This window comes from Hyposmocoma kahamanoa, unplaced genomic scaffold, assembly GCF_003589595.1.
Source record: "Hyposmocoma kahamanoa isolate Upper Pololo Valley unplaced genomic scaffold, ASM358959v1 102, whole genome shotgun sequence".
Classification (NCBI taxonomy): domain Eukaryota; kingdom Metazoa; phylum Arthropoda; class Insecta; order Lepidoptera; family Cosmopterigidae; genus Hyposmocoma; species Hyposmocoma kahamanoa.
The window spans coordinates 1,811,136-1,836,742 of NW_020653337.1; the positions used below are offsets into that span (position 1 = coordinate 1,811,136).

At 36.7% G+C, this 25,607-nt stretch overlaps 3 protein-coding genes across 3 annotated transcripts in view; 2 read left to right on the plus strand and 1 right to left on the minus strand.

Moving 5' to 3' along the window:
• Window positions 1-18,091, minus strand: part of LOC113231906 (ras-related protein Rab-5B-like) — a 36,025-nt gene extending 17,934 nt beyond the window's left edge. The window contains exons 1-2 of the mRNA XM_026466450.1: window positions 17,907-18,091; window positions 10,885-11,135 (exon numbers count right to left, since the gene is read on the minus strand). Coding sequence (XP_026322235.1) covers window positions 10,885-11,132 — 248 coding nt within the window. The 5' untranslated portion in view covers window positions 11,133-11,135; window positions 17,907-18,091. The remainder of the gene's footprint in view (window positions 1-10,884; window positions 11,136-17,906) is intronic.
• Window positions 18,092-19,523: 1,432 nt separating this feature from the next.
• LOC113235687 (anaphase-promoting complex subunit 13) lies at window positions 19,524-20,727 on the plus strand. The gene is made up of 2 exons (XM_026471541.1): window positions 19,524-19,734; window positions 20,602-20,727. The coding sequence occupies exon 1, from the start codon at window positions 19,525-19,527 to the stop codon at window positions 19,732-19,734; it is 210 nt and encodes a 69-aa protein (XP_026327326.1). The 5' UTR covers window position 19,524; the 3' UTR covers window positions 20,602-20,727.
• LOC113232717 (rRNA-processing protein UTP23 homolog) lies at window positions 20,529-21,246 on the plus strand. Its single transcript, XM_026467497.1, has 2 exons — window positions 20,529-20,546; window positions 20,602-21,246. Exons 1-2 carry the CDS (start codon window positions 20,529-20,531, stop codon window positions 21,235-21,237), a joined length of 654 nt encoding a protein of 217 aa, XP_026323282.1. The 3' UTR covers window positions 21,238-21,246.
• The last annotated feature ends 4,361 nt before the right edge of the window (window positions 21,247-25,607 follow it).

Genomic DNA, 25,607 nt, shown 5'->3' on the forward strand with positions numbered 1-25,607 from the left:
TATTATAAAAAAATAAAACGCGATTTAGACAAGATATTATATTTATATATTAGATAAGATAGAAATATTTTTATTTTCTACGTAGTAGTGTTTATTCAATGTTGCGATTTTAAGTGTAATTTGTTTATATGTGAAAAAAAAAATATTTTTTTTAATTTGATACATCAATCACCCCTTGCACAACTGGATTTAACTTTGTTTACAAAAATTAAATCCTATGTTGATATTTATACACTCATCAAAACTATCTAGGGATCAAGGTATTTTATTTTAATGTTTGGTTACCCTATTAAAATTAAATAAAAAATATGTATATAAATTTATAATTTTTTTTATTAAATTATGAAATTGACCAAAAAGACCATTGGTGTTGAAAAAGAAATAAAAAACCTATTTCTCAACAATTAGCAAAAACGTGCTTGATCCCTATATAATAATAATAATACTTTATTTCGGAAAAAGTTTCTAGTATATGAAGAAGTATAATACATATAAGAAGTATATACAAATACAAAAATACAAAAATGTTTATTTCTCTCTTCAAAGTTTACAACTTACGTACATTTAGTAAGTTTACAAGTTACATTTACCTTTGAGAGAGCTGGAGTCTGCACTAGGAAGAACCTGTGTTGCAGATCTCCAGGCTCCCCTCCACCTAAATCTATACAAATGTACAACTTTTATGCTAAATTAAAGATATATAAATAAAAGGATATATATAACAAACTATTATAAAATTGAATATGACACTTCATGTGTGTATAATAAATGTTCGTAAAAATTCCAAGTAACTTGTTCTAAGGGATCGCAAATCTAAAAGGTACAGAAAAACTCACGAATGTATTCATCATACTAAGTCATAAACGATGACGTAGATCTAATGTTGAGCGTATGCGTAAACAACGCTGTATCTTACTCCATAGCGCAGTACTTCCACCGTCCATTCGTAAGTAAACAAATTATGAGTCATTGAACTAAAGTTCACAATGAAAATTCATTATTCACGTTTGTCAATACCGTTACAAAGTAATTTCCAGTTAATTTCATCGTTTTAAAATTGCCCTCATTATCGTTTGTGTGCATATTAATTGCAGTACTAGTTTCTTAAATTTCTCGGAAATCTTCGGCTATCTTCGGATTTCGATCAGTTACTCTTTGCTAGTGATATAACAGAACTCTGCTTTTACTTCCGGAATAAAGGAAGTTCTGGACGCTTTTTCACATCTGTTTCCGTTTCTGCTTTCGCAACTTTTATAACGGAACTTTAATTGGAAATTGACAACGTTTGCGATGGATAAGGCCGATTGCTTGGCGTTAGGGCGCCCTTTTTTAGCAGTTTAGTCTTGTATTAAATGCAAGCCCTAAAAACAAGTCATGTTTGGAACTATTTCGCCGACATCTTTATAGATTTTTACACTTCCGTTTCCGCTAACGCTTCCGTTTCAGTTTCCGCTAAGATTCACTTTTAACATCTGTTTCCGTTATGACACTTGCGTTGCATCACTACTCTTTACACTTAGTGCCGACCGGACGCACTCAATCGACTTGGAAGTACAGTAGCTACTACTTTTTAATTTTGTTTACATTTTTGTTAACATGCTTTTTTTATGATTGGCGACGGGACGAACAAGTCGTGCGCGTCATGGTAAGTGACACGCCTGTTCACAGCAGTTGCAGTGCCACTCAGAGCTTGAAATCACAAACATCTTTTTATATATAAATAAATATTAGACATCAAGTCACATTCGTTGCTCAGATCCCAAAGTAAATAACTAAAGCACTCTAATATTATCAGCCGTAACCATCGAACCTATAAAGAGGTAGTTTGTTGGAAAAAAAAAAACAAATAAAACTAACCTAACTGGAATTAAAGTCAGGACTTTTACACCAAAGTCGATTTAGAAAAAGTTTACGAATTTGTTCTACTAGGATTCGAACCTGGGACTTCATCATCTAGCTCCCGCAATAATGACCTCTGAGCCACTGAGGTAGGTATATTTTTTTATCGCTAACAAAATAGTAAAAAGTGTCACAAAACACGAAGTATCGCCAAGACAACAGAATAATTAAGCGAGATAAACAAAAACTGATAGTTAATTTTGTGGTAATTCGACGCAACCGTTTGAACAGATGTTACCGATTTACATTTTACACTGGTGTTACGCAATTTTAATTTGTTTTTCTGACTGAAACGAAATACAGTGCCGGCCATCTGTGTGTCCCGAAAAGTACCATTTGGAGCTATTCAAGGTTAGAGAGAATAGGCATTTTTAAACAAATATCATCGCTTAACATTAACTGAGAATGTGGTCAAAAGCGTGACCTACCCACATTTAAAAAAATAACAAATGTAATCCACTATAACCAATCCAATATAAAATAAATAAGACCTCAGCCAACACGCTACCTGTCGACACGGAGTCGCACTAAGCCGGTCAGAAAAAGTTTTATGTCCATGCAATAAGAGCGCCAAAGAGGTTGTGAAACGAAGCGCTACGTCTTTTTCACTCTTCACGCTTCCCACGGCCCGTTTTTCAAAGGCAAAACGGGCGAGCATCTAAGGCTGGTTTCAGAGCAGTGAGGATAAATCTGTACACCGTCCGCGCGGAGCACCGAAACGGAATAACACGTGTGGCGTTAGAACACTGTTTTACAGTGACGCGTATTGCTCCGCACGGAACACGCTCCGCGTGAACTCCGCACTGTGCGTTCATTGTAGGTGACTGTCTTCCGTGAATAATCGCACTAAATTAAATACTCGATTCAGAGCACTGAGGATTCTACGCACGAGGATGGCCCGCAGGCGAACAGTCCGTACGGACCGTACGTACGCCTGTGAAACCAGCCTAATACACGGCAGATCCAAAAAGAGCGCGACTCGGCCCGTGGAAAAACGGGTCGTGAAAAGTCGCCTCAACCGACTAAAACCGACTCAAGCCAATTCTGCCTTAATAAGTATGGTGACTTCCTTACCAGGCATGTAATAATTATTACAAATTATCTAACTATTACGAATACCATAATAAATAAATAACGCACACACTCAACATAGCCCCGCACTAGGGAAACCTTGTGCCACGGGTGCCATGGACACACATATAGACAACCACAAATTACACCAAAACTCACGAGAGAAATATATGTAGGCCATACAAATATTTCTCTCGGGAATCGAACATGGGACCTCTGCGTGGCAGTCCGGCCACGTAACCGTTCGGCCACGGAGGCTGTTAAATGCTGTCTATTTAACACGATTCCTAGCCTATATCTCAACGCGGCCCTGTGCAATCAAGGTGGCAATCGGACTACTCACTTTATGTTTATTAACTCTAATACATAGGGCGCACTATAAGTTTCCGGGACTGGCCATTTACATAAACAATATTTAAAAATTACATTTGAAAAAGGGACTCTTTGGCTGTAGAATACAGTTTCGTTTCATCTGTCACTTATTTTTACATTGTGCCGTCATTGTAGAAATTGGTTATCTACATCACCATGGATTTAACTTGTGAAAATTTTTCGTATGATTTTCTACGACTTTAAGTGTAATGCAACAGCTCAGCGGAGCTTCGCTCAGCTTCAAACTGCCAGCACCATACAGTACGACTATTTATAGCTGGTTTGCAGAATTCAAACGCGGTCGTGTGAATCTCAGTGACGAATTTCGTGATGGTCGCCCGTCCACTGCTGCGAACAACAAAAACATCGATGCTGTGCGCCGTATGATCAAAAGAGACAGGCATGTGACACAGGCATGAGATTCGGGCATCTTTAGGCATAGGCAAGAGTGACATACAATCAATAAATACTACACAAACATTTGGGTGTGAAAAAGCTGTGCTCTCGGTGGATCCCACACAATTTGGCTGAGGCTCAAAAAACGGATCGCGTCACTTGGTGCAATGCCATGCTTACCAGATTCGACGAAGGGTCGACAATTATGGTGACAAAATATGGATTTATAGTTACGACCCCAAAACAAAGCAGCAATCGAGCGTATGGGGTCTTTCGAGATGAGCCGAAACCAACCAAAGTGCAAACGCGCGTGTAAAGTGCCTCTAAGCGGATGATTACTTCTTTTTTCAATAAAACTGGACACGTTGCTACTATTGCTTTGGAGAATCGTTGTACCGTGAATAGTGATTGGTAGACGACCATTTGTTTACTTGGAAGTTATTGACAAACTCCGTAAAAATAACCGTAAACGCCGTATCATCTTGCACCACGATAATGCCAGTTCTCACACGGCCAGACAGACAAATGAATTTTAGAAGGTGAACAACGTTGACCTTATGAGCCATCCCGCGTACAGTCCCGACCTGGCACCTTGTAACTTTTATTTATTTCCAAAAATTAAGAACCAGTTACGCGGTCAACGATTTTCATCACGTGAAGAGGCTGTCGAAGAGTATGAAAAATATGTTTCAGAGATTGTCACGGTGGGGTGGCATAAACGTTTTCAGAATTGGTTCATTTGTATAAAAAGTGCATTAACGCTAACGGAGAATATTTTGAAAAACAATTAATTAATTTCTGACCATTTATAGTATTTTTTTCTTATTCATTCCAGAAACTTATGGTGCGCCCCATGTATAGACGGAAGGGCTTGAATCCAAGGTAATAAAATATTTTTTTAAGTTAATTTAGTAATATTATTAATACAAAGATCGAACATTCAGAAAAAATTCCTTCGGATTCGAACCGACGTTTTCTAGCATACCGTGGCAGACGCTATACCAACTAAGCCACGGAACGAACCAGGGGACTTCACCAATTTTTCAATGTGCTTGCGTCGTATCTTTGTATCTGGTTTTTCAACGACTTTTTAGCCGTAGCGCCATCTATGAAAAATCTATGATATTTCCTCACCCACTTAGATACCTTTACAGCTACCAGCCCAGGCTAGAGATGTCGCTATTCATTGTATTTAAATTTTTATTTAATTGATATTCAATTAGTAATATCAATTTAGAGTAGAGCTTCTTGTGAAAGAGTACGTCCAAAGTACTGCCACCATGTCTATTTTTGGCGTCAAGCAGCAATTCGAGCGTTACTGCGTTCCGGTTTTGAAGGGTAAGGTGGCTGGTGAAATTACAGGCACATGGGACTTGTCAACTTATGTCTGAGAGTGACGGGTGCAGTGGAGTCAGATCTTTGCGATTTAAAGCTCCGAGTGGCACTGCAGCTGCTATGGACAGGCGTGTCGCTTATCACCAGGTGCACGATTTATCCGTCCGTATCACTTGTATAATAAAAAAGTGCCATCTACATAAGGTTACTAAAAACAAAAAGAGATACTATAAAACACTTACAGCCTTACTTATAAAGAATATTTAACTTTAAATAACGCTTTAAACAATGTTTTAAAAAAAAATCTTACCTATAAACATTAATTAGTGCTAAATGATTGATTAATTTGTTGTTTCAATGGCCGTCAACTTAAACACCCTGGGAACATTCTTTAACTCGCTAACTAACAACGTGGCTGACATTAATCAGCTGTTAGCAGGTTAGAAAACGTCAATGAGTGAAGCAGATTTGTTTTGATTTTTATTGAGAAAATTTTTACTTGAATTGTGAAAAATGGCAAATTTTCGGCGGTGTAGCCTATTTGTAGTACTTTAGACGGAGGCACGCAAAGAACAAGAAACGATACGATCCATTGCTTCAGTTAGATGAACATGAATTTAGGAAACGATATCGTAAATTCAAAGAGAATATGATTATTTTTGTCTTTTTTTTTTAATTTATTAAGGCTTTGGCAAAGCCATCAGCCTAAACATGAAGTTTAATTATGTTTCTGTAAATATGGCCGCCACAAAGAGGATAAGCAATTTGAGACGGCGTGCTTGGATTGACTTGAGATTCCTTAAAACAGGCCGATACGGGAATTTTAGTTCGAGATTCGTATAATTTCGCATTTTAATCTTCGATTAAGGTGTGCCTTAATAGAAGATTAAAACGCACTATCCTATTCCACTTTCAACTAGATTTCACAAAATAATTGAAAGTCAAAATAAAAACGACACTTTTCCCTCCAAAAGGTCCAGAGCGAATGAAAATATGATAAAAGATAATAAATAGACAATGACTTTGTTAGTATTTGTCTTTGGTTCAATTTTTAGATTTTCGCTCCACGCGTCAAATGACAGTCATCTGACAGCAATTTTTTTCTGTTTTTTGGCTTTCTATAGCTATTTTTAATGGTTTAATCTTCTAATGTTGACATGGTATAGTACATTATTGCAGAGGCCGGGAACTAAGGGATTGCTGAACGAGTATGAGTTACAAGGACGAGCGCCAGCGAGGGCTTGTATTAATACGAGTCAACCAATCCTCGTTCCCGCCGAGGCATTTATAGAATTTTTCTCAAACAGTTTGAGGAAATAATAAAAGACTAAAGAGAGGAAGATGTTTAATAGAAAAAGTAAAAAAAAGTAGTATTTGACGTGTTTACTATAATTTCTTGAAAAAAATGTTATTGTTTTTCCAGGCATATTAATAGCAGACTGCTGAACTTCTGATGAAGTTATAATTATTAATACAAAGATCGAACACTCGGAAAAAACACTCAGAAAAAATTCCTTCGATCCGGTCGGATTCGAACCGACGTCTTCTTGCATACCGTGCCAGATGCTATACCAACTAAGCCACGGAACGAACCAACGGACCTCACGAATTTTTCTATGTGCTTGCGTCGTGTCTTTGTACTTGGTCTTTCAACGACTTTTTAGTCGTAGCGCCATCTATGAGAAATCTTTGACAGATTTATCACCCAGTTAGTACCTTTACAGCTACCAGTCCTGGCGAGAGATGTCGCTATTCACTGTATTAATTAAATTTTTATTGAATTGATATTCAATTATGTTTTGTGAAATTACTCCACTAGTTTGTTATAATTATTAATACAAAGATCGAACACTCGGAAAAAACACTCAGAAAAAATTCTGATGAAGTGTTTGAATGTGTAATTTTTAATTCTCGCAACTATGAACACTGGACAGTTGGCTGTACGAGTCTTTCTTTTGTCTGTTTACATAGTTCATTATTAGCAGGTAGATTTAAAAGTTTAAAGAAGTGGATAGTAATGGATTTTCATACTTTGCAGGCCCTGGCCGGGCAGAAGTCGTATGGTCCATAAATGACAAACTTTCTGTATTCGTTTTTTAAAAGTAAAAATTATTTTTTCTTCATTAAAAAGTTAAATAATGCTCATAATCTTAAATAATGCTGAACTAAACATTAATTAAAGGGATGTTTGGTTGTTTTTTATTAGTAAGGCTGTTATTAATTATCCCTATACGTACTTAAACATGCAATTAGAAAAGAAACCGCGGCGCCTGCAGCGTCCTTGTCCCAGCATTAATTTATGGTAATCAGCGATAAGGCGAGTACTGTCTGGCAGAGTAGATACCGAACAGGCGCCATATTGCGAATATTTCAACTATACTTGGATTTTGTGGTGGTACTTTGTTGGCCTTCGGTATGAAAGTAAGCAGTATGTTAATTCGTGATTAAATTAAAAAAAAAACATTTAAACTTCCGTGTTAATATTTGTGAAATGAGATGACACATAAGATTTTTTTTGCGGGAAGTGTTATTTAGCCATTATACAAGTCTGTTCTCCTTGTCATAAACAACATATTTGCATTTCAGTAACTACCAAGATATCGGCACGTGACTTTTTTTTTTGATGTCAATGTCAATGTTCTCAGGAAGAAATTCTATAACATGGCCAATTACCACTTCTAATGTTCCATTGTGCAACACTTGTAAATTCTTGGGTTTCACGTTGGACTCAAATTTAAAACGAAGATCACATATACAGTCTCTGTGTGAAAACTGCGACCTCTTGTGTCCAATGTGGTATTAAGTCAGACGTACTTTGCATATTTCCGTTCATTGATGTCATATGGCATCGCACTGTGGGATAACTCAGCTGAGTTAAAAACGTGCACTAAGAACTTTAGTATAGTAGCTATAAGAAAGGTCAGTCCTGCAGAAACCTCTTTAAAAATACCATATAATGACGACGTACTCACAATACATCTATGATATAATAGTTTATGCGCGTCAAAACTTGAGCACTAAAGAGCGAAGTAACAGGCGTAGGCCGAGCGTTGCGAAACGCGGGAAAACTAAAATCCGTTGCCCACCGTACCGAACTCGTAACGATAAATCTGCGGGTAGTAGGTCCCCGATTCTGCGAACATCTACCCACAAACGTGAAAAGTGTTACAAACGGCGATACGTTTAATACCCGACTAAATGAAAATATATTAATTATTATTGTTTGCGTTAGTGACGATCATATTATCCCTTGACATTGTATTTTTAATTGTAATATTGTGACATTGATAGAATGAAATAACGGATTCTATTTTATTCTATTCAATGACGCTGATTTTGCAACAAAAATGAAACTAAATAAGGTATAAAAAAACCGATTAGAGGGGGGTTGTAGGCCTGGTTTCGCTGATCCCAGATATGTTAATATCTCAATTTCGATAAATATGTCGATTACGTTGTTTATGATCAAGACGGCAGAAGTGGAAGGAAAATTAGCTGTTTACACAAATTAAAGGGGCAATGTATGCGCTTCTTCAATAATATTACTGTTGATATTAAAAATTTGCCCTTACTAGGCTAATCGTACAGTAATCTAGGTACTTGGATGACAAAAAAAACATGGGAAATTATATTTTAAGCTGTTTCAGGTTGTTTCTATGATATTTTAAAATAAATATTGTATGCCATGAATGTGAACAATTATCTGTTTGCAAAGCAATCTCTTAAGTTTCTTACTCTTTCTTCTCAGGGGAATCTTAATTCTGCCTTACAATAGCTGTGTTGATTCATTTTGACGAGTTCTAATGCAATATTTAAATTTATTGAACATCACAATGTTTGATCACCATGATATACAATTACTTTTGCGAAATTACTCCAATAGTTTGTTACAATTATGAATACAAAGACCGAACACTTTTTTTATATACAAATGTAAGTGAGCATTTGACCTCCATCTCACCTGGTGGAAACTGATGATGAGGTCGACGATGGAGCACACACCTAAATAATGCCTATTCACTCTCGCCTTGAAAAGGTCCAAGTTATAACGTTCAGGGACCAAGTCTGCAGGCAGGGAATTTCACTCCGTAGCCGTTTGTTATATGAATGTGGAAGCATAACGCTTCGTGCGAATCTTTGGAATATCCACAACATATCCACAATCCAAGTCTACGCCTAGACCTCCGATGACGGAAAGGCGGAATTAAATCGTGTAATGCCATCGCACACTTAGAACAAATTCTTCGATCTGGCTGAATTCGAACCAACGTCTGCCAGCAAACTAAGCCACGGAACGACTAGCGGACCCTACGAATTTTTCTGCTGCTTGTTTCAGGTCGATATTTTTGGTTTTTAACGGCTTTTTACCGTAGCGCCATCTATGAGAAATGGATGAAACTTACAGCCAGGTACCTTTACAGCTACCAGCAGCAGACTAAAGATGTCGCTTTAATCATTCTAATTTTTAAGATTATTGAATGTTTGAGTTCTAATGTAATTTGTTTACTTAAGTAAGAAAGATATTTTGAATTTGGATTTTTACTTGTGGTCGCGCTTGTTGAGTAGAAAAAAATGGTTGAATTACCAAGTCACTTAAAAATTGTACTCAAGATCAATGTGATGCATTTAGTCATCCAAATAACAAAGACATCCTGCGTCGTCGCAGGCGCAGACGTCTGCCTGCCCAGTGGCAAGTGGGTCCTACTTGCGCCGATCGAATCCGCCAATAGCCTGTCCTGATAGTACCGACTGTGTCAAGAGGCTATCATTCACACTGAGTCAGTTAATACACGAGATATATAGGTTTTAGTGGTTTATTAATGTTATTTAGGTCACGTTATGCTCGCCACATAATGTCTTTGTTGTTTGTGGATAAGTAAATATGCTACTTCATGGATATGATGGCAAATTCACATATTTTTTAAAGCCAATCTGAGTCCAGCAAAGTAGCATTGGATTATGAGTATCCATTTCGGCTAAATTACCGAAATCGAAACTCATAACCCAATCAAATCTGCGTATATGTCGTGGCAACCAAATTAGCGTGATTTACGGGGATCTATTGTTATCAGTCCGTAGACAATATAAATTAATGCTTAGAGCGTTTATCAGTTCCAAATTCGAGAAATGACGGTCCGAAATGTCACAGACTTAGTGCACAAGGGACATTCGAAGTGGATCCCCACTAGTCTAGATTTGTATAATCTCGGATTCGGAAAGTCGGAGCCATTGAAATAACCAAATAATAACGTTAAATCCCTCTCCTGTAAATTTACTTCGGTGCAGATACGCGCCTTTTACCGATACTACATACGCTGTTTTGCACTATCGTCTACGATATTATATATTGAGACTTTTTAACAATGCGACAGTGAATCATTCTGAGTTTGATTTGTTTTGTTCAAGCATAGACACAGTTAGGCGGGAAATGACCAAACGTCACTTTGACACAACACGTGATTGGCGATGAATAAACTTTTTATTTATTTATTAATATAGCATTGGCTTCAGAGCCATCAGCTTAATGGTAACAAATAATCAAGAAACGCACAACGTAATATACATAAACTAAAAATTATTTCGTGTAAAAAATGTAACTACTAAAACCCGCCATTTCAGACCTGATGAATAAACTGATTTGTTCGTTTAGTTGTCTATTATTTTAGTATTTTTTTTAATTTAGTGACTGTGTTCTTGTTTTGTCTTAAAATCTGTATTTGACTTGCTAAGCACTTTATATTGTATTATTTGTCCGTGAATTTTCCTAAAATGTGAAAATAAATAAATAAATAAATGTCAAAAGCAACTCACCTCTCCTGTCCCGCGGTGTCCCAAATCTCGAACTTGACCGTGGTGTCATCCAAGCATACGGTCTGAGTGAGGAAGGCGGCGCCGATGGTGCTTTCCTGGTATTCGTGGAACTGGCCCTTGACGAAGCGCAGCACCAGCGAGGACTTGCCGACAGCGGACTCGCCCAGCAACACCAGCTTGAACTGACACACCTTAGTCTGCGGCGCGCCGTTCGGCCGCTGCGCCGCACCGCTTCTATTGTTCGCCATCTCCTGGAGACCAGAAAGTACATTAAATACTTCTGAAATATCTTCCAACTTCTCGTCAATACACCGTTGGACGGGAGGTAATATTCGAACAATAGTGTATAGTTTGACGTGCTGTTGACTACATGGAATAGCCTTTTCCAAGTGGTATAGTCATAAATATTAGGGTAGTAATAAAAGCACCGAAAAGTAAATCAACAATGATATATGAATTATCAAAAATATGAACATTACTGTATTATTCATTAATCTATCTAAATCTGTCATGCATTTCATTTCATCATTAAAAATAAGAAAACATTCTAATGAAATAGTGAAAGTTCCGAAAATTCTTGCATACGTAATACTATTTTTACCGAAAACTATTGTTAGCCATTTTCATCGTAAACACCAATTATAAATTTAAAAAATTATTAACGTATAAACATTCCACAAAGTTTGATATCTACTTGTTATACTACACACATCAAAAGTGTCTAGGGATCAAGCACGTTGTTGCTAATTACAGAAAAACTGTTTTTTTTAATGATTTTTCTTAACACCAACGGATTTGGTTTTGGTCAATTTAATTTTCAAATTAAAATTATAAAATTGACCGAAAAAATCCAGCGATGTTAAAAAACACCTGATTTCAGTAACTGGCGAAAACGTGCTTGATCCCTAGACACTTTTGACGTATTTCATCATTCGAAAGTAGTATTATAAGTGACAACATACGCATCGCTGACGTGGTACTTCTTTCGGAAGTACATACAGAGGTTTTCCCTAAAATGTTGTCTGCTAAATACGATTAGTTTTGTCGGTATATTGTATGTTTATTTTCCAGTAACTATTTTAACGCAGTTTAGAGTTAGCTACACTCAGCGATTTTTAATGCGTTTTACGAGCGGGCGTTGTAATAAAAATAATATTGAACAATTCTTGCAGATAGAAGAGGACGAAGAAGGCTCTTATTACACCCCTCAATATACATACACGCCACACTGCATTTACTGGATGGTCGGTTAGTGTGGTTCAAACCTTCCAACAACCTGAGAATAAAATGCTAGACAATCAAACCAAGTGCCTAGTCTCCAATAAGAAAATTCACACTACACACTAAGAGTTACCTACCTACCAGAGCAACGAATTTAATTCCGGGGCATTGGCAGAAGACCCAGACCAATTCAGAAAATTTCAGCTCCCAAAATTAACCCTAACGGGGAATAGAATCCGAGACCTTCTCATCCAGCGCCCAGAGTGCAAACCATTGTGCCACCGAGGTCGCTATCATTATCTCACAGATTCTCAATGTTCAAGCCTGAGTTAAAAAAACGAAATGGTGTCTATGATCATTATTTTGTTATAGCACAAAAGCAAATACCACGAAACAAAATTAAAATATCGATTTTTCAAATTTAAACTTATTACATGAAACTTTAATAGCCATTTTCGGAAACTTGAGTTCAGAACAAAGAAATCCTTTGTCTCAGTACTTTTTGTTCTCACATTTGACAAGAAGTAATGTAAATCATAGTAATTTTAGGTTTTCTTTACACCGTAATGAGATACAATATCATAAGAGACTGTTTAGATTTGTTAAAGATTACTATTGTATTTGAACAAGATATAAGATGACATTACTATATAACATTTCAACCTTTTACGTTTAATTAACAAGCAGAAATGTAAACAGAGCAGTTCTTTGGAACTGTTCATATCATTCATTCTTTCAAATTGACTGACTGGTAGTTTCAGTGCAGACCTAAGAGCTGTCTTAGTCGGGTAGGTTTTGATATACTAAGCAAAAGGTAGTATGGTCTTTTTTTAGTTGTTGTCAGTGTTAAAGATAAAATTGTGAAAGAACGTATAATTTTGCCAAAAGCGTCTGAATTGTGAAACTTACGACGTTATTTCCTTCTCTATTCTTATTTTGACCATTAGCCTAAAGTATCGAAATCAATTTTTATTAATACACATTTCAATAAGAACAGGCAGATTTGATTATTTATATTCAAATGAAAAAATTTTAAAATATGTCTCCTCATTGTATTTTTAATAAACATAGTTTTTAATGGAGTGTATGTCACCGGAAACTAATGAACTTACAAAAATTGACAATTCAAATTCAAGCGGTTGGACGACTTATGAGCCGGTGATGATTCAAATGAAACGAGCTCGGATATTTGTTGCACATAATCATTACCAATATTCAATCGATAGTCGATAGAATATTTATCGACTGCAATCACTAGCTGCTTGCAAGTGGGCAACACTTTTGCACAATGAACTGTAATCTTACTGCATTTTCAAAAAAAACAACAAACAAAGAGCTCAATTATTAAGCTATAATGATTCGTTATCTCTTGCCACTTATCTATTCTATACACCTGTCAAAAATACCGATTTACAGATATTCTATTCTATTTCCTTAATGGCGGCCACTAGGCTTGGGCCAGGCGAGCTTCATTGCGAAGAAATATTGGAAAATTGTTTTTTTTTTAAATTTTATCGTAATTTTTTATATCATGTATTTGATGTAACTCATTTGCTTTCTAGAGCTCCTTGTGAAAGAGTTCGTCCTGGGAAGTACTGCCACCTTACTGCTTATACGAATACAGTAATGTAATCGTTACTGCAGTTTTGAAAGGTAAAATCACAGGGGCAGTGCCTCTTGGATCTTTGCGATATAAAGCTTTATAAGTGACACTGCAAGACAAGAGAGGGAAAAAGGGAGAAAGGGAGACCATGCTTTAGATGGGAAGACGATTTTAAATATATTGCTGGAGGAACATGGAGGCCAACAGCAAAAGATAGGGAGAAATGGAAATCTCTGGAAGAGGTCTATGTCTTAGGGCAAGCTGATCAACAAATTTGAGTAATAATAAATAAGCAATATATAATAAGTGCGCATGTAATACAATGTTTATGTGTTAGATAAGTTAGTACGTAAGTTAACAGCAATAAAGGCTATACAAATAAAAAATAAATAAGTGACAATGGACACCTACTACCTACTATGGACAGACGTGTCGCTTACCACCAGGCGCACGACTCGTTCGTCCCGTCGCACACACACACACACACACACAAATTTCATAAATCGATGCCTTAACTTCTCAAACTCGTATCTTATAATAGAGTGCTTATTTTGGAGATGGCAAAACTTTCTATCTATAATTATTAATACAAAGATCGAACTCTCAGAAAAAATCTCTCGCCAGGACTGGTAGCTGTAAAGGTACTAACTGGGTGATAAATCTTTCATAGATTTCTCATAGATGGCGCTACGACTAAAAAGACGTTGAAAAACCAAATACAAAGACACGACGCAAGCACATAGAAAAATTCGTGAGGTCCGTTGGTTCGTTCCGTGGCTTAGTTGGTATAGCGTCTGGCACGGTATGCAAGAAGACGTCGGTTCGAATCCGACCGGATCGAAGGAATTTTTTCTGAGTGTTCGATCTTTGTATTAATAATTATAACAAACTAGTGGAGTAATTTCACAAAAAATAATTGAATATCAATTCAATAAAAATTTAATTACTTTCTATTTATTTTAAATTTCTTATCAAGGGTGTTAAATTGGATGCATTACTTTAAGAATAGATAAACGCCAGTATCTGAATGCGAAGGAAATGTGATGAGAAATCAACTTGCAGAATTTGTACATACAATCCATTTTTTGCATTTCAGTACATTTGTCCTTTAAGACACGAGTTTGAGAAAGTAAAGCAACGAAATGCTATTCCCCAAGTACAAGAACAAATTACACAGTGCAACAGAACAAGATCCGTCAATGTGTAGATTGATGTGCTGCCGCCTGTACATGATAGCAATAATAAACAAGTAAAATCACCATTAACCCAGGCAAAAAAACTCATTGGAAAAAGTGTTATTGTATATATGTACACTGTACAGTCTACAGCATATCAAGCTTGGTACTTTGAACTTTGGCTCTTATCTCAAACAGAATAGTGTTAAATTTACATCTTAAGTGTCACCCTGAACCCTGAACCCTGTACTAAATCCTTTACAACTTTAATAGGCATAATTTGCAATTTTGACCAAACTTAATTCACAATGGAACATAAAACTGGAAATTCTGAGTGGAAGCACATAAATAACTTATTTACAAACATAACTGCAAGTTGCGTTTATTCAGGCTAAATGGATGACATTATATGCCTGACAAATTGAAACTAGGGAATTTCCTATACCCTGTTCACCACAACAGCAAAAGCACCACCAAAGACACGAATTCCCAACATTCAGAGCAGAACTAGTTTTTAAAAATTGATCAGAAATGACACAAAGACTTTTTAAGAACAAACAAACTGAAAATGTTACACATTTGTCCAGGGAACACAAATGCTTACACTGTCTTTCCATACCTTTGCAGTACGCATCAGAAATGATGAAGGAAAGCTCTTCATGCAAATGGTCAGTTAATCAACAATGAAGATGGAAATTTCAAGACTTTCCAGTAGTCCTGATGAGAACAGGTGACATTAGTAGCAGTAGCACTCAATGTGAAAGAGTTTGCCCAGGGAAGTACTGCCACCTTACCTATTTCCGCCACCAAGCCGTAATACGAGCATTACAGGCACATGGGACTTTACAACTTCTCAGTATGTACGGATGCAGCGGCAGTGTCACTCAGATCTTTACAATTGAAAACTCTGAGCAGCACTGCAACTGTTGTGGACAGGCGTGTCGCTTACCACCGCCATGTAAAATTCCTGTGTACTTTCTGAAATTTATATGATAGAACACCAATAAACAGGCCACTATTCTGCAATATTCAAAATTAGAATATTTACAAAAAATGTCCATCTGTTTGCCTGATTTCATGTTTTATATTTGTTTTTGTAATATGTTCTTCTGTGTCATAAAGTGAAGTCGTATTATATTGTTAAGTAGCTCACATGTTGTACACTGATGACTATATTCTCTATTATTTAAGAGGCTTTGCAATGACATCACCATTTAGTACTACTACAGTATTTAATTATATCAATAATAGACGTAAATACCATATCGCGCGTTGAAATCAATACTGTCAGTAAACTGAAAAGCCAACTTACAATCAGCTTTAATCCAAAAAATTTGAATGTGCGTGTCACACACGTAAATTAACTAAATATTATTATCACAGTGTAGTAGACAAACACTATTATCACAATGGAGTAGACAAAGTCTACAGCTCTTATTGTAACAGTTATGATCTATTTTCCTTGATTACTAATTTATTTATCAGATACTGAAATAGGCCAAGAATATTTACATAATTAAAAATTACTAGTACCTCCCTGTGAAATCATAGAATAATTAAAAATAAGAAGCGAAAAATCAAAATAATTTGTTATATATTTATTTTATTTAATATTTTTACAGTTGGGAAATGCGGTAGCCAAGGTTAGGCAACAGATGCTGGTTTACGTCCAGTCAGATCGAAGGATTTTGTGTTTGTTCGATCTTTGGCTGTATCAATATTAAAAACAATCTTCATTAAATTTAACGATAACACCAGAGAACTGTCTGAGATGATTAGTGGCGTCTCTTTTAACACGGTTCTGGCAGAATAACAGCGTCATGGGAAACTGTGGCATTTATACTAAGCCAGCTAGCTCCCTTTCACTGCCATGACTTCCAAAACTATTTACTTTAATGAGTTATATGTGTAGTTATACATTCCTTTTGTTATAAAAATTTGTTATTTTTAAGTGGTTCAATACAGTAATAATTATGGTGTTAATTTTAATCAATCCTATGTAAATAAGCTGTCATGGAAGTGAATAAAGTTTTTATCTATCTAAATACTTATATTTTTATAATTACAATTCTTTTTTCTATACACTACAATAGTAGTTACTAGTTACAAATTAAAAATATGAATATTATTCCAAGGTTTCAAAGGGAAGTTTTACCCACGCTAATACCTTGAAGTTTAGGCAAACATACTCTGCAAATTCTGGTATCTATTTATCATCATCACACAATTTCAACAATTTTATCACATATATCAATATGCATTAATTCCTGTTTTCATAAGTATGAGGTAAATGACATGGTAATAGATACATGAAAGAATCCATCCATTAAAATTAAACGAGCACCATTGTTGTAGAAACCTTGGCTACTATTGACTAGACTAAGAACAAAAGCTCTGTTAATGTTGACAATGATGAAAAATACATCAGCACTACAGCTACCAACTAAGCACAAGCCCAAAAATTTCTAAGACAAATTTAGTCCACTGAAAAATCTCCTAAAGCATTGGCACTTCTATAGGTTGACAATTGGCAATCAAATAAGATTTTCAAGCCACTGGAGACCAGAATTTTGTGCAACGAAGGCGAGTACAATACAGACACTCACCGCGATTGGTAAACAACCATGTTATCTCCCGAATCGTGTGATCACAAAGAAACCAAAGACGCAAAAAACACTTTGTCTACAATATTCGACGCACCTCCAGAGAATACCATAACGATTTTCAATTAATCCGACTCTCGGACTCGTAAACGTGTCTATTGTAATGATGACTAACCGTGTCTGTCCGTATCAGTGCATTTCCTTCGCCGTCTGACCACTCGAATTGCTATAAAGACGCCCTCCGACCGAATCAGCTGGAAGGTCACGAAACCACCGAATCTAACACTTCACGCCTCGCTACACTTCTCGAGCTCGACCAACACGTAAATACTGAAGACAAACCTCCTGTTTCACCTCCACTCTGAACAATATTTGATAAAATGACGCATTTACTTGATTATAAGGATATGAAAGACGTACCCTCCCTGTTATTGTATCGCCGATATGCACTTTTCCTCGGGCGATAGATCCTCACGAGGTCGCCGTGATGTCAAAAATTTCATTAATTACACAGTTGTATGAGAAAAATCATTAATTTTAGATGCTAAACTGGAAAATCTAGCACAGAAAAGCGAAATGACCACGAACAAACATGGAAGCGAGACGTTTCACATAAAAGTGTCTATGGAATTGAATAGCAATACGTCATTTTAAAAAGAAACAGCTGATAGTTTATGGTAGAGGTTAGGTCTTTTATGAAGCAAATTTGCAATGTATTTAATCGTTTTATTTATTTACTATCTATATTTCTTTTTCCTTAATCTTTAATCTTTGAATTTTATATTTTTTGTATTTTCACTATATGTATATAATAATTAAAGACTTGCAATAGAAAACACCTGAACTTTGACAGTGACAGTGACAATTAACGATGAGTTGGAACTGACATTTAGCGTTGGATGAGTTGTATTTTTTTCAACTCGAATTACTCGAGTTGACCTGACTGCTAACTCCAGTTAACTCGACTTGGTCTCTGACAGAGCAACCGCGAGTCGCGAGTAGAACTCGACAAGATGATTCACCAAGTTGGGCTTGGTTCGGCGCGCGGCGGGAACGAGTCGAATACTTCATTCATACAGCGCGTCGGCTATTCGTTCTCACTCGGTCGATTCGGCGACTTTCGGAGCACGCTCGAGTCGCGGCCGGCCTATAATGCCCAACCCGGTAAATCGTCCTGTCGAGTTCTACTCGCGACTCGCGGTTGCTCTGTCGGACACCAAGTCGAATTAGCTCGAGTAATTCGAGTTGAAAAAAATACAACTCGTCCATCGCTAAATGTCAGTTCCAGATGGAGAACGAGAATACGAGGCCCGCACTGAACTAGCTCGAGTTGACTCGTTGTCGAAGTAACTCGAATTAAATAACTCGACTCGGCCATCCTTCGCGACTCGGGCGTGCTCCAAAGGTCACCGAACGAGTAGCCGCTGCGCATTGCGCGTTATGAATTAACTATACGGCTCGGCGGGACGGGTACTGAACCGAGTTAGCTCGAGTTCATAAATAAGAACTCGAGTTGACTTGTTGTGGAAGTAACTCGAGTTAACCGAGTTAAATAACTCGAGTCGCCCATCGTTACTGACACAACCCTACTGACAGGCAACGACGGGTGGAAAGGAAAGTGGGAAACATAGAGTACATACATACATAAGTGGGAAAGCGTCAAAAAGTACTTTGTTAGCGTGTTGCGTTTTATCTGAAAGTAGTCAGACATTCTAGAATTTTGGTGTTTAACTTTCAATCAAAACAATAGTTCAGGTTGGTACAATAACTTAAAAATGAAGATAACCCGGTACAAAAAAGTGCAGAAGTATTTGAGGTTTTATTACAACAACTATGGGTTCCACCAACCTTACCAAGTGCTAATCGACGGCACGTTCTGTTTCGCTGCTTTTAAAGTAAGTCTTGCTCCAAACAACTGGAGGAGACTTGGTTTTGATTACTGATTGGTTTAACTTACACTTAGTATGGCCTACAAAGTATTTATCCAAAACATGCGTTATAAAAAATTTATACGAAAAAGTACTAATACGTCCACAGCATGGACAGCAAATACCGCCGAGACGGGAGGCTGATAGACATCGTGGACAACGAATGGCGCTTGGAACAACTCCCGCACGAGGACATTGAGGTCCCGCTCGAGGAGCTACCTGACCCGGAGGCTGACAGTGCCGACTCGCACTTGACGCTCAAGGAGCAGAGCTTGCGCTGGCAGGAAAACTTCCCCGAACCTTGCAGTAATCAGAACTAAGTATTCTTCATTACAGTGATCACTTCAATGGCCCCACTGAATAAACATGTATTATCTACACATTTATTACATATTATACATAGAGATGGGAAAAACTGCTTATTTTTTTTAAACATTTAAATGGTATACTTTTTAAAAAAGCATGCTTTTTTAAATGCTTTTTAGTTTGAAGCTAATAAAATCGTTTAGGAAAATGTTTAAGTGCATAGACTTTTATGTTAACGAAAGCTTGCAACGTTGTATTGATAGCGAAAAGCAAGAGTAGACCACAAACATTTTAAGATAAGTAAGTTTATTTGTAAATGCGTTTTATCTTATTTTATAACATAACATTATTAACATTTTGTTCATTGGCGTTTCAAAGCATTCAAAAACATAAGTTGTTTAACTTTTGTAGTTGTTAACCGTTGACCTGGAAAAAACAACTTATTTTTTTTACATTTAAAAAGCGTGCTTGTAAAAGCGCTTTTCACTTGAAACACTTTTTAGTTTGATGCTTAAAAAGTTTAAGCACATGGACTTTTATGTTTAAAAAATCTTGCAACATTATGTTGAATTAATTTGTTTAGGAAACATAGATGGCACTACTTGAAACTTAGGCACGTTTAAAAAAATGAAATTGTTGAGTATAGAACTGACCACTGACCAACACTTACACTTAAAAGAAAAGTGTGCTTATGCACTTAGTTTAAAAAGCAAACTTTTTAAAGTGCTTTTGGTTTGCGTGCCCACCTCTAATTATACATATCTATTCAGTCGGGCTGTTGGCTTGTCATTTCCGTGTAGTTAGCTACATGGTTTGCAACCTCAATGTAAACCATTTATATAACTAAATGTAATCATGCCTTGTTCTTTACCATTTCACAGGAACACATCAACATTAGAGACCAGCTACCAAAATATCTCAATGCACAAGTAAAGCTGCTCACAACACGGTGCATCATCATAGAAACTGAAAAGATATCAAAAAAGACGCAAGGTGCATTGACTATATTGAAGCAGTTTGGTATTCACGAGTGTGGGCATAAGGAGCCAGTTACCGGCTCACATTGCATATTGTCCATGATTGGCAAGAAAAATGACAAACATTACATTTTAGCTTCACAGGATAGAGAGTTACAAGAAAAGCTACGCAAAAAAGCAGGTACACCCTTGCTCTATCTCCACAATAAATCCCCCACATTAGAGAAACCTTCGAAAGCCAGTTATGATAAAGCTGGCCATACATTGGAAACCGATCCTCATATATTTGTAACTGAGACTCAAAATGTGGCACTCCAGCAGATGAAAAAGGCTTTAGGGATTGAAATGAACACAGATGAACCTAAATTACCTGTTACAAGGAAGAAGCCTCATAATCCTAACCCACTTTCTTGTAAAAAGAAAAGAAAGAAAACAGTTACAGCTATAGATGGGAAGGGTGGTGTAAGTGAACACAAAGTTAGAAAAAGAAAGAAGAAAAAGTTACCTAAGCATGTTAAAGAGCAATTGACGGGTAAATAATAAATTGATGTTCTTAATATCTTGTTTTATTTAACAAGTCACATTAACATAGTAATTAAAAAATCTACATGTTCCAAAATCCCTCATGGTTTCCAATCGATAATTACGATTTGAAACCAGGTGGGATTTTAAAAACCATCACAAAGAGTTTGAAATCGAATGAACTTGCAAAGTACGTGTATTCATTAGGAAGCTGGAATCACGTGCCGCATCCCTCAAACACACTTTATGAGCTCAAGCGTGAAACAAGGTTAGTTTAGTACATTCAGTGAATTCTATGAAAATCATATGCATCATAATAATGCACCTGGAAAGCAGATTTAAATCACTGCTATGGTCAGGCATCTTCCATTTTTCTTGTGATGAAATTGTTCATATAAATGAAAATTTTCTCTAAGTACATTCTAAATTGTTGAATTTACGCGGGAGAGCAGGCAGGTTGGTAAGGACTGACGAAAACAGGGACATATCAGCGGCACCGCCTGCGCCCGGGTGTAATCAATACCCTAGCGCCCTCTAGTAGGCATGCAATCAAAACTGAATACTAAAGCTAAAGCGTGAAACGCAGACACAGAGCGCGGGTGCAGGTCGTGTCGAGACCGCGGCGGGTCTAATTCCGTGTATTTATAGGGAACACAACACACCGAGCGCGAACGCAGAACGGGCCGGGCGGGCGCCGCGGTCCCGACCCGACCCGCAGCCGCTCTCTGTGTGTTTCGCGCTTTACAGTTATATTTTCCCTAATGTTCGGAAATAGAGAAGCAATAGTCCATTTAATTCGATCGACCTAGACTCTTTGAAGGTGATGGCGTCGCGAGCAGTGCTCGAAGCCCCTTAAAACCCCGCTCTCGTATGCGCCGCACGCCCTGCACCAAAGCTCAAAGGTAAATACGGCACCGCGTCTTACAGAACGTCAAGATCTAAAATACCCTTCACAGACGAGCGTGTATGAAAACATGATGCGTATTCAATTCAAGAGTCAAAAATTAAAGGCTTTGGTCTCGAGAAAGGAAAGGAGGTATGTAGGTGTAATATCAAACGTAAAAATATCATAATACTTTCTTTTTTAAGGTGAAATAAACAATACAACATATTTATCTAAGAAATCATGCAACTTCTGTAATTAGTAGGTGTTAACCTATTAAAATGCTTTTAATTAGTGTGTAAAGAATGTCGAGATTTTATATCCGAGGTCGTTTAGAAGTGAAATATAATAATGTTACTTTTTCATTAGGTCTTTTTTTGTAAATGCACATACTTCAAATCAAATAGCTTTGTAGTTTTGTTGAAATAAAGGGAAATTGAGGATGTTAAAAAAATAATTAATTTTATTGCATCTATATGATGGAAGTTTATATATTATTCAGCATGTAGTTATTTAACATCAGTAAAGTAACCTAAACCTATAACCTGCGCATATACTAGCATATCTTTCTAATTTGTGGTGCACCTGAGCCTAAGTCTCAATTTATATTGCGGCGGAACGGAATGGAAGCGAATTTTTGTAGTGTTGAACATAAAGTTCATTATGCTATGTACGTACATACAATATCGTTACAAAAATTCGTTCCATTCCCTTCCGCCGAAATATAAATTCAGCCTTATAGCTTTTATGGCGGAACTGTAAAAACGATCTATTCAAAGATTCATAGTGTTTGTGTTTGCGACAATGTTATTAATAGTCATTATGATTCATCATGTCAGCCGGAAGACGTCCACTGCTGAACATAGGCCTCCCCCAAAGATTTCCAGATTAACCGATCGGACGCGACGTGCAGACATCATCGGTTACCCGCCCTTATCAGGTCATCCGTCCATCTAGTAGGGGGCAGTCCCACTGAACGCCTTCCGGTTCGTGGTCTCCATTCAAGAACCTTTCTGTCCCAACGGCCGTCAGTTCTACAAGCTATGAGCCCTACCCGCTGCCACTACAAACTTGCTAATCCTTCGAGCTACGTCGTCGGTGACTTTCGTTCTTCTACGGATCTAATCATTTCTGATTTGATCACGTAGAGAAATGCCGAGCATTGCTCGCTCCATAGCTGGTTGAGTGTCTTTGACCTTTTTTATGAGACTCATAGTAAGCGACCACGTCTCAGAGCCGTAGGTCATCGCTGGCAACACGCACTGCTCGAAGGTTTTTGTCATTATCAGTCAGTTATTATGATTACGATGGATAATTCCCACAAAATAATAAATAACATATTGTGGTCTTAACTAAATCCCTTTCACGCAATGATGAGTAAGGGGTCCTTTTCTTTTTAACTGACTTCAAAAAAGGTAACGGTTCTTAATTTGATCGTATTTTTTTGTATGCATGTTACGCGATAAGGGTGATTCCTCCGTTTCGTGCATATTCTGCGTCCGATGTAAATTTCACTTTTTTTCGTAAAATATGTATATTGTTTATAAAACATACGAGACATGAGAGTATGTTGCTTACATGCATGTAGTACTTATGGTTACAGAAACGTTGTTAACAAAAGAACCTAAATTCTCACCTCCTTCGGCGTCCATTTCCTACTTTTCCTGATAAATGTTAAAATTAAAGAAAAACTAAAATATTAAATACAAACATACTCACTTTATAAATAAATACATTAAACACACGTCGAATACATGCAATGTATTTTGATTTAATTGTACAATATTTTGAACTTTTGTCAAATTATTTTATAATATTCAAGGAACTTTAAGAGAGAGTTTGTGTGTGACCTTCAACGCTGTTAAACCACTACTCTGCCCCGTACACATCGTTTAGGTATCCACAGAACATTGAGAAGGACTCAGGTTCGTTTATGGTAAAAAAATATAATCGTTTGAAGTGCCGAGGGAGGATATTATTTTGAATACGTTCTCTTTCCTTTCGTCGATTTTTATAAGTAAGTATTTTTCATATTTTCTCTGATGTACTTAATTATCAATACCAGTAAGTATTTATCTAATTTACAATGTTCCTTAAGCTCAAAATGTATTTATCATTTTAGAAAAAATTTAAAACAGTCCCAAATCTCACTACTTCTTCACTACCTTCGTTTACCATCGCTATTTTAAGTGATGGTAATGAGGTCAAAATGATGATAATTAGAATGTATTTTAGGGGAACCATTTTATTTTTACTATATTAATGACAATCATTGACAGGTGTATTTATTTGCATTGAAACGTGTGTTTATATTTGCAGATATCTCTGACAGACAAAAAATATTAAAGATGCCGAAGAAAACTAAGCAAATAAAAGAACAGAAACAAGAGCACGATCGAGAAAAAATTTGGAAAATAAACAAAAACGACATTATGAAAAGAAAAAGTAAGAGAATGCTATACCACTTTTAGTATACATTTCTCCACCAAATAGCGATACTGAAGTATTCCCTCTGGAATAAGGTCCTCTCAATGAACCATCACAAAATTCATTGCCTCGACCATCTATGAACTGCCCCAACGAAAGCAATTCTTCGAAAACTCCCTCCTCAAAAAACCGCCACAAAAAACTAATAGGATTACCAAAGAATGACATAGAAAAAAAATAATAAAGAAGAGGATGCAATTCAGCAAACGCTTTATAGAGTAATGAAAAATAAGAAGAAAAATTAAAAAAAAGAAGCTTATGTTTGGGGAAATTCATTCAAGAAGTATCAAGGAAGGCTACAAGGGGTTATAGAAAAGGGCAAACGTAAATTTATTCATATCCTTATGACAGAAAAAAATTACAAAAAACTTTTAACACAGACAAAATTATAGTACGGGAGAAAAAGGAAAAAAGACAGGCAGAGCGATAGTTTGGTGAAATTACAGGCACATGGAACTTGTCAACTTATGTCTCAGGGTGACAGGTGCAGTGGCAATACCCCTCAGATCTTTGCAATCTATAGCTCTGAGTGGCACTGCAACTATTATGTACAAGCGTGTAGCTTACAATCAGGCGCACGACTTGTTCGTCCCGTTGATATTATAAAAAAATTAATAGAGCTACTAATGACAGAGTTTTACGAAGATGATGTAGTGTCTAGAATTGCAGCAGATATACAGAAATAGCTTTATTTTTTTCATGATTAGCCAATGCTATCATGATTTTCCACAAGTAAAATCTGTTAGGTGGAATTACTTAGAATGTGGACATGGCAAAGGAGCGCAAGACGGAGTCATACAGATCAAGGGTAGGTTTTGCAAATTCTTGGGTTATATCCAATCTAAAGCAAAAATCTGTCTGAGAAACTTTATGTTCTCTGTGAGAATGTTACTATTTGTAATCACGGGAAACATATTGACACGTTGATATTCCTCCCTATGAAGATGTTAATACACTACAATTTCTTGAGTTTTCTGGATGAGATGAGAATACAACACTAGAGGAAATATCAAATGAC

Coding starts and splice junctions, on each gene's coding strand:
- LOC113235687 (XM_026471541.1), top strand. CDS start 19,525: ATGGACAGCAAATACCGCCGAGACGGGAGGCTGATAGACATCGTGGAC.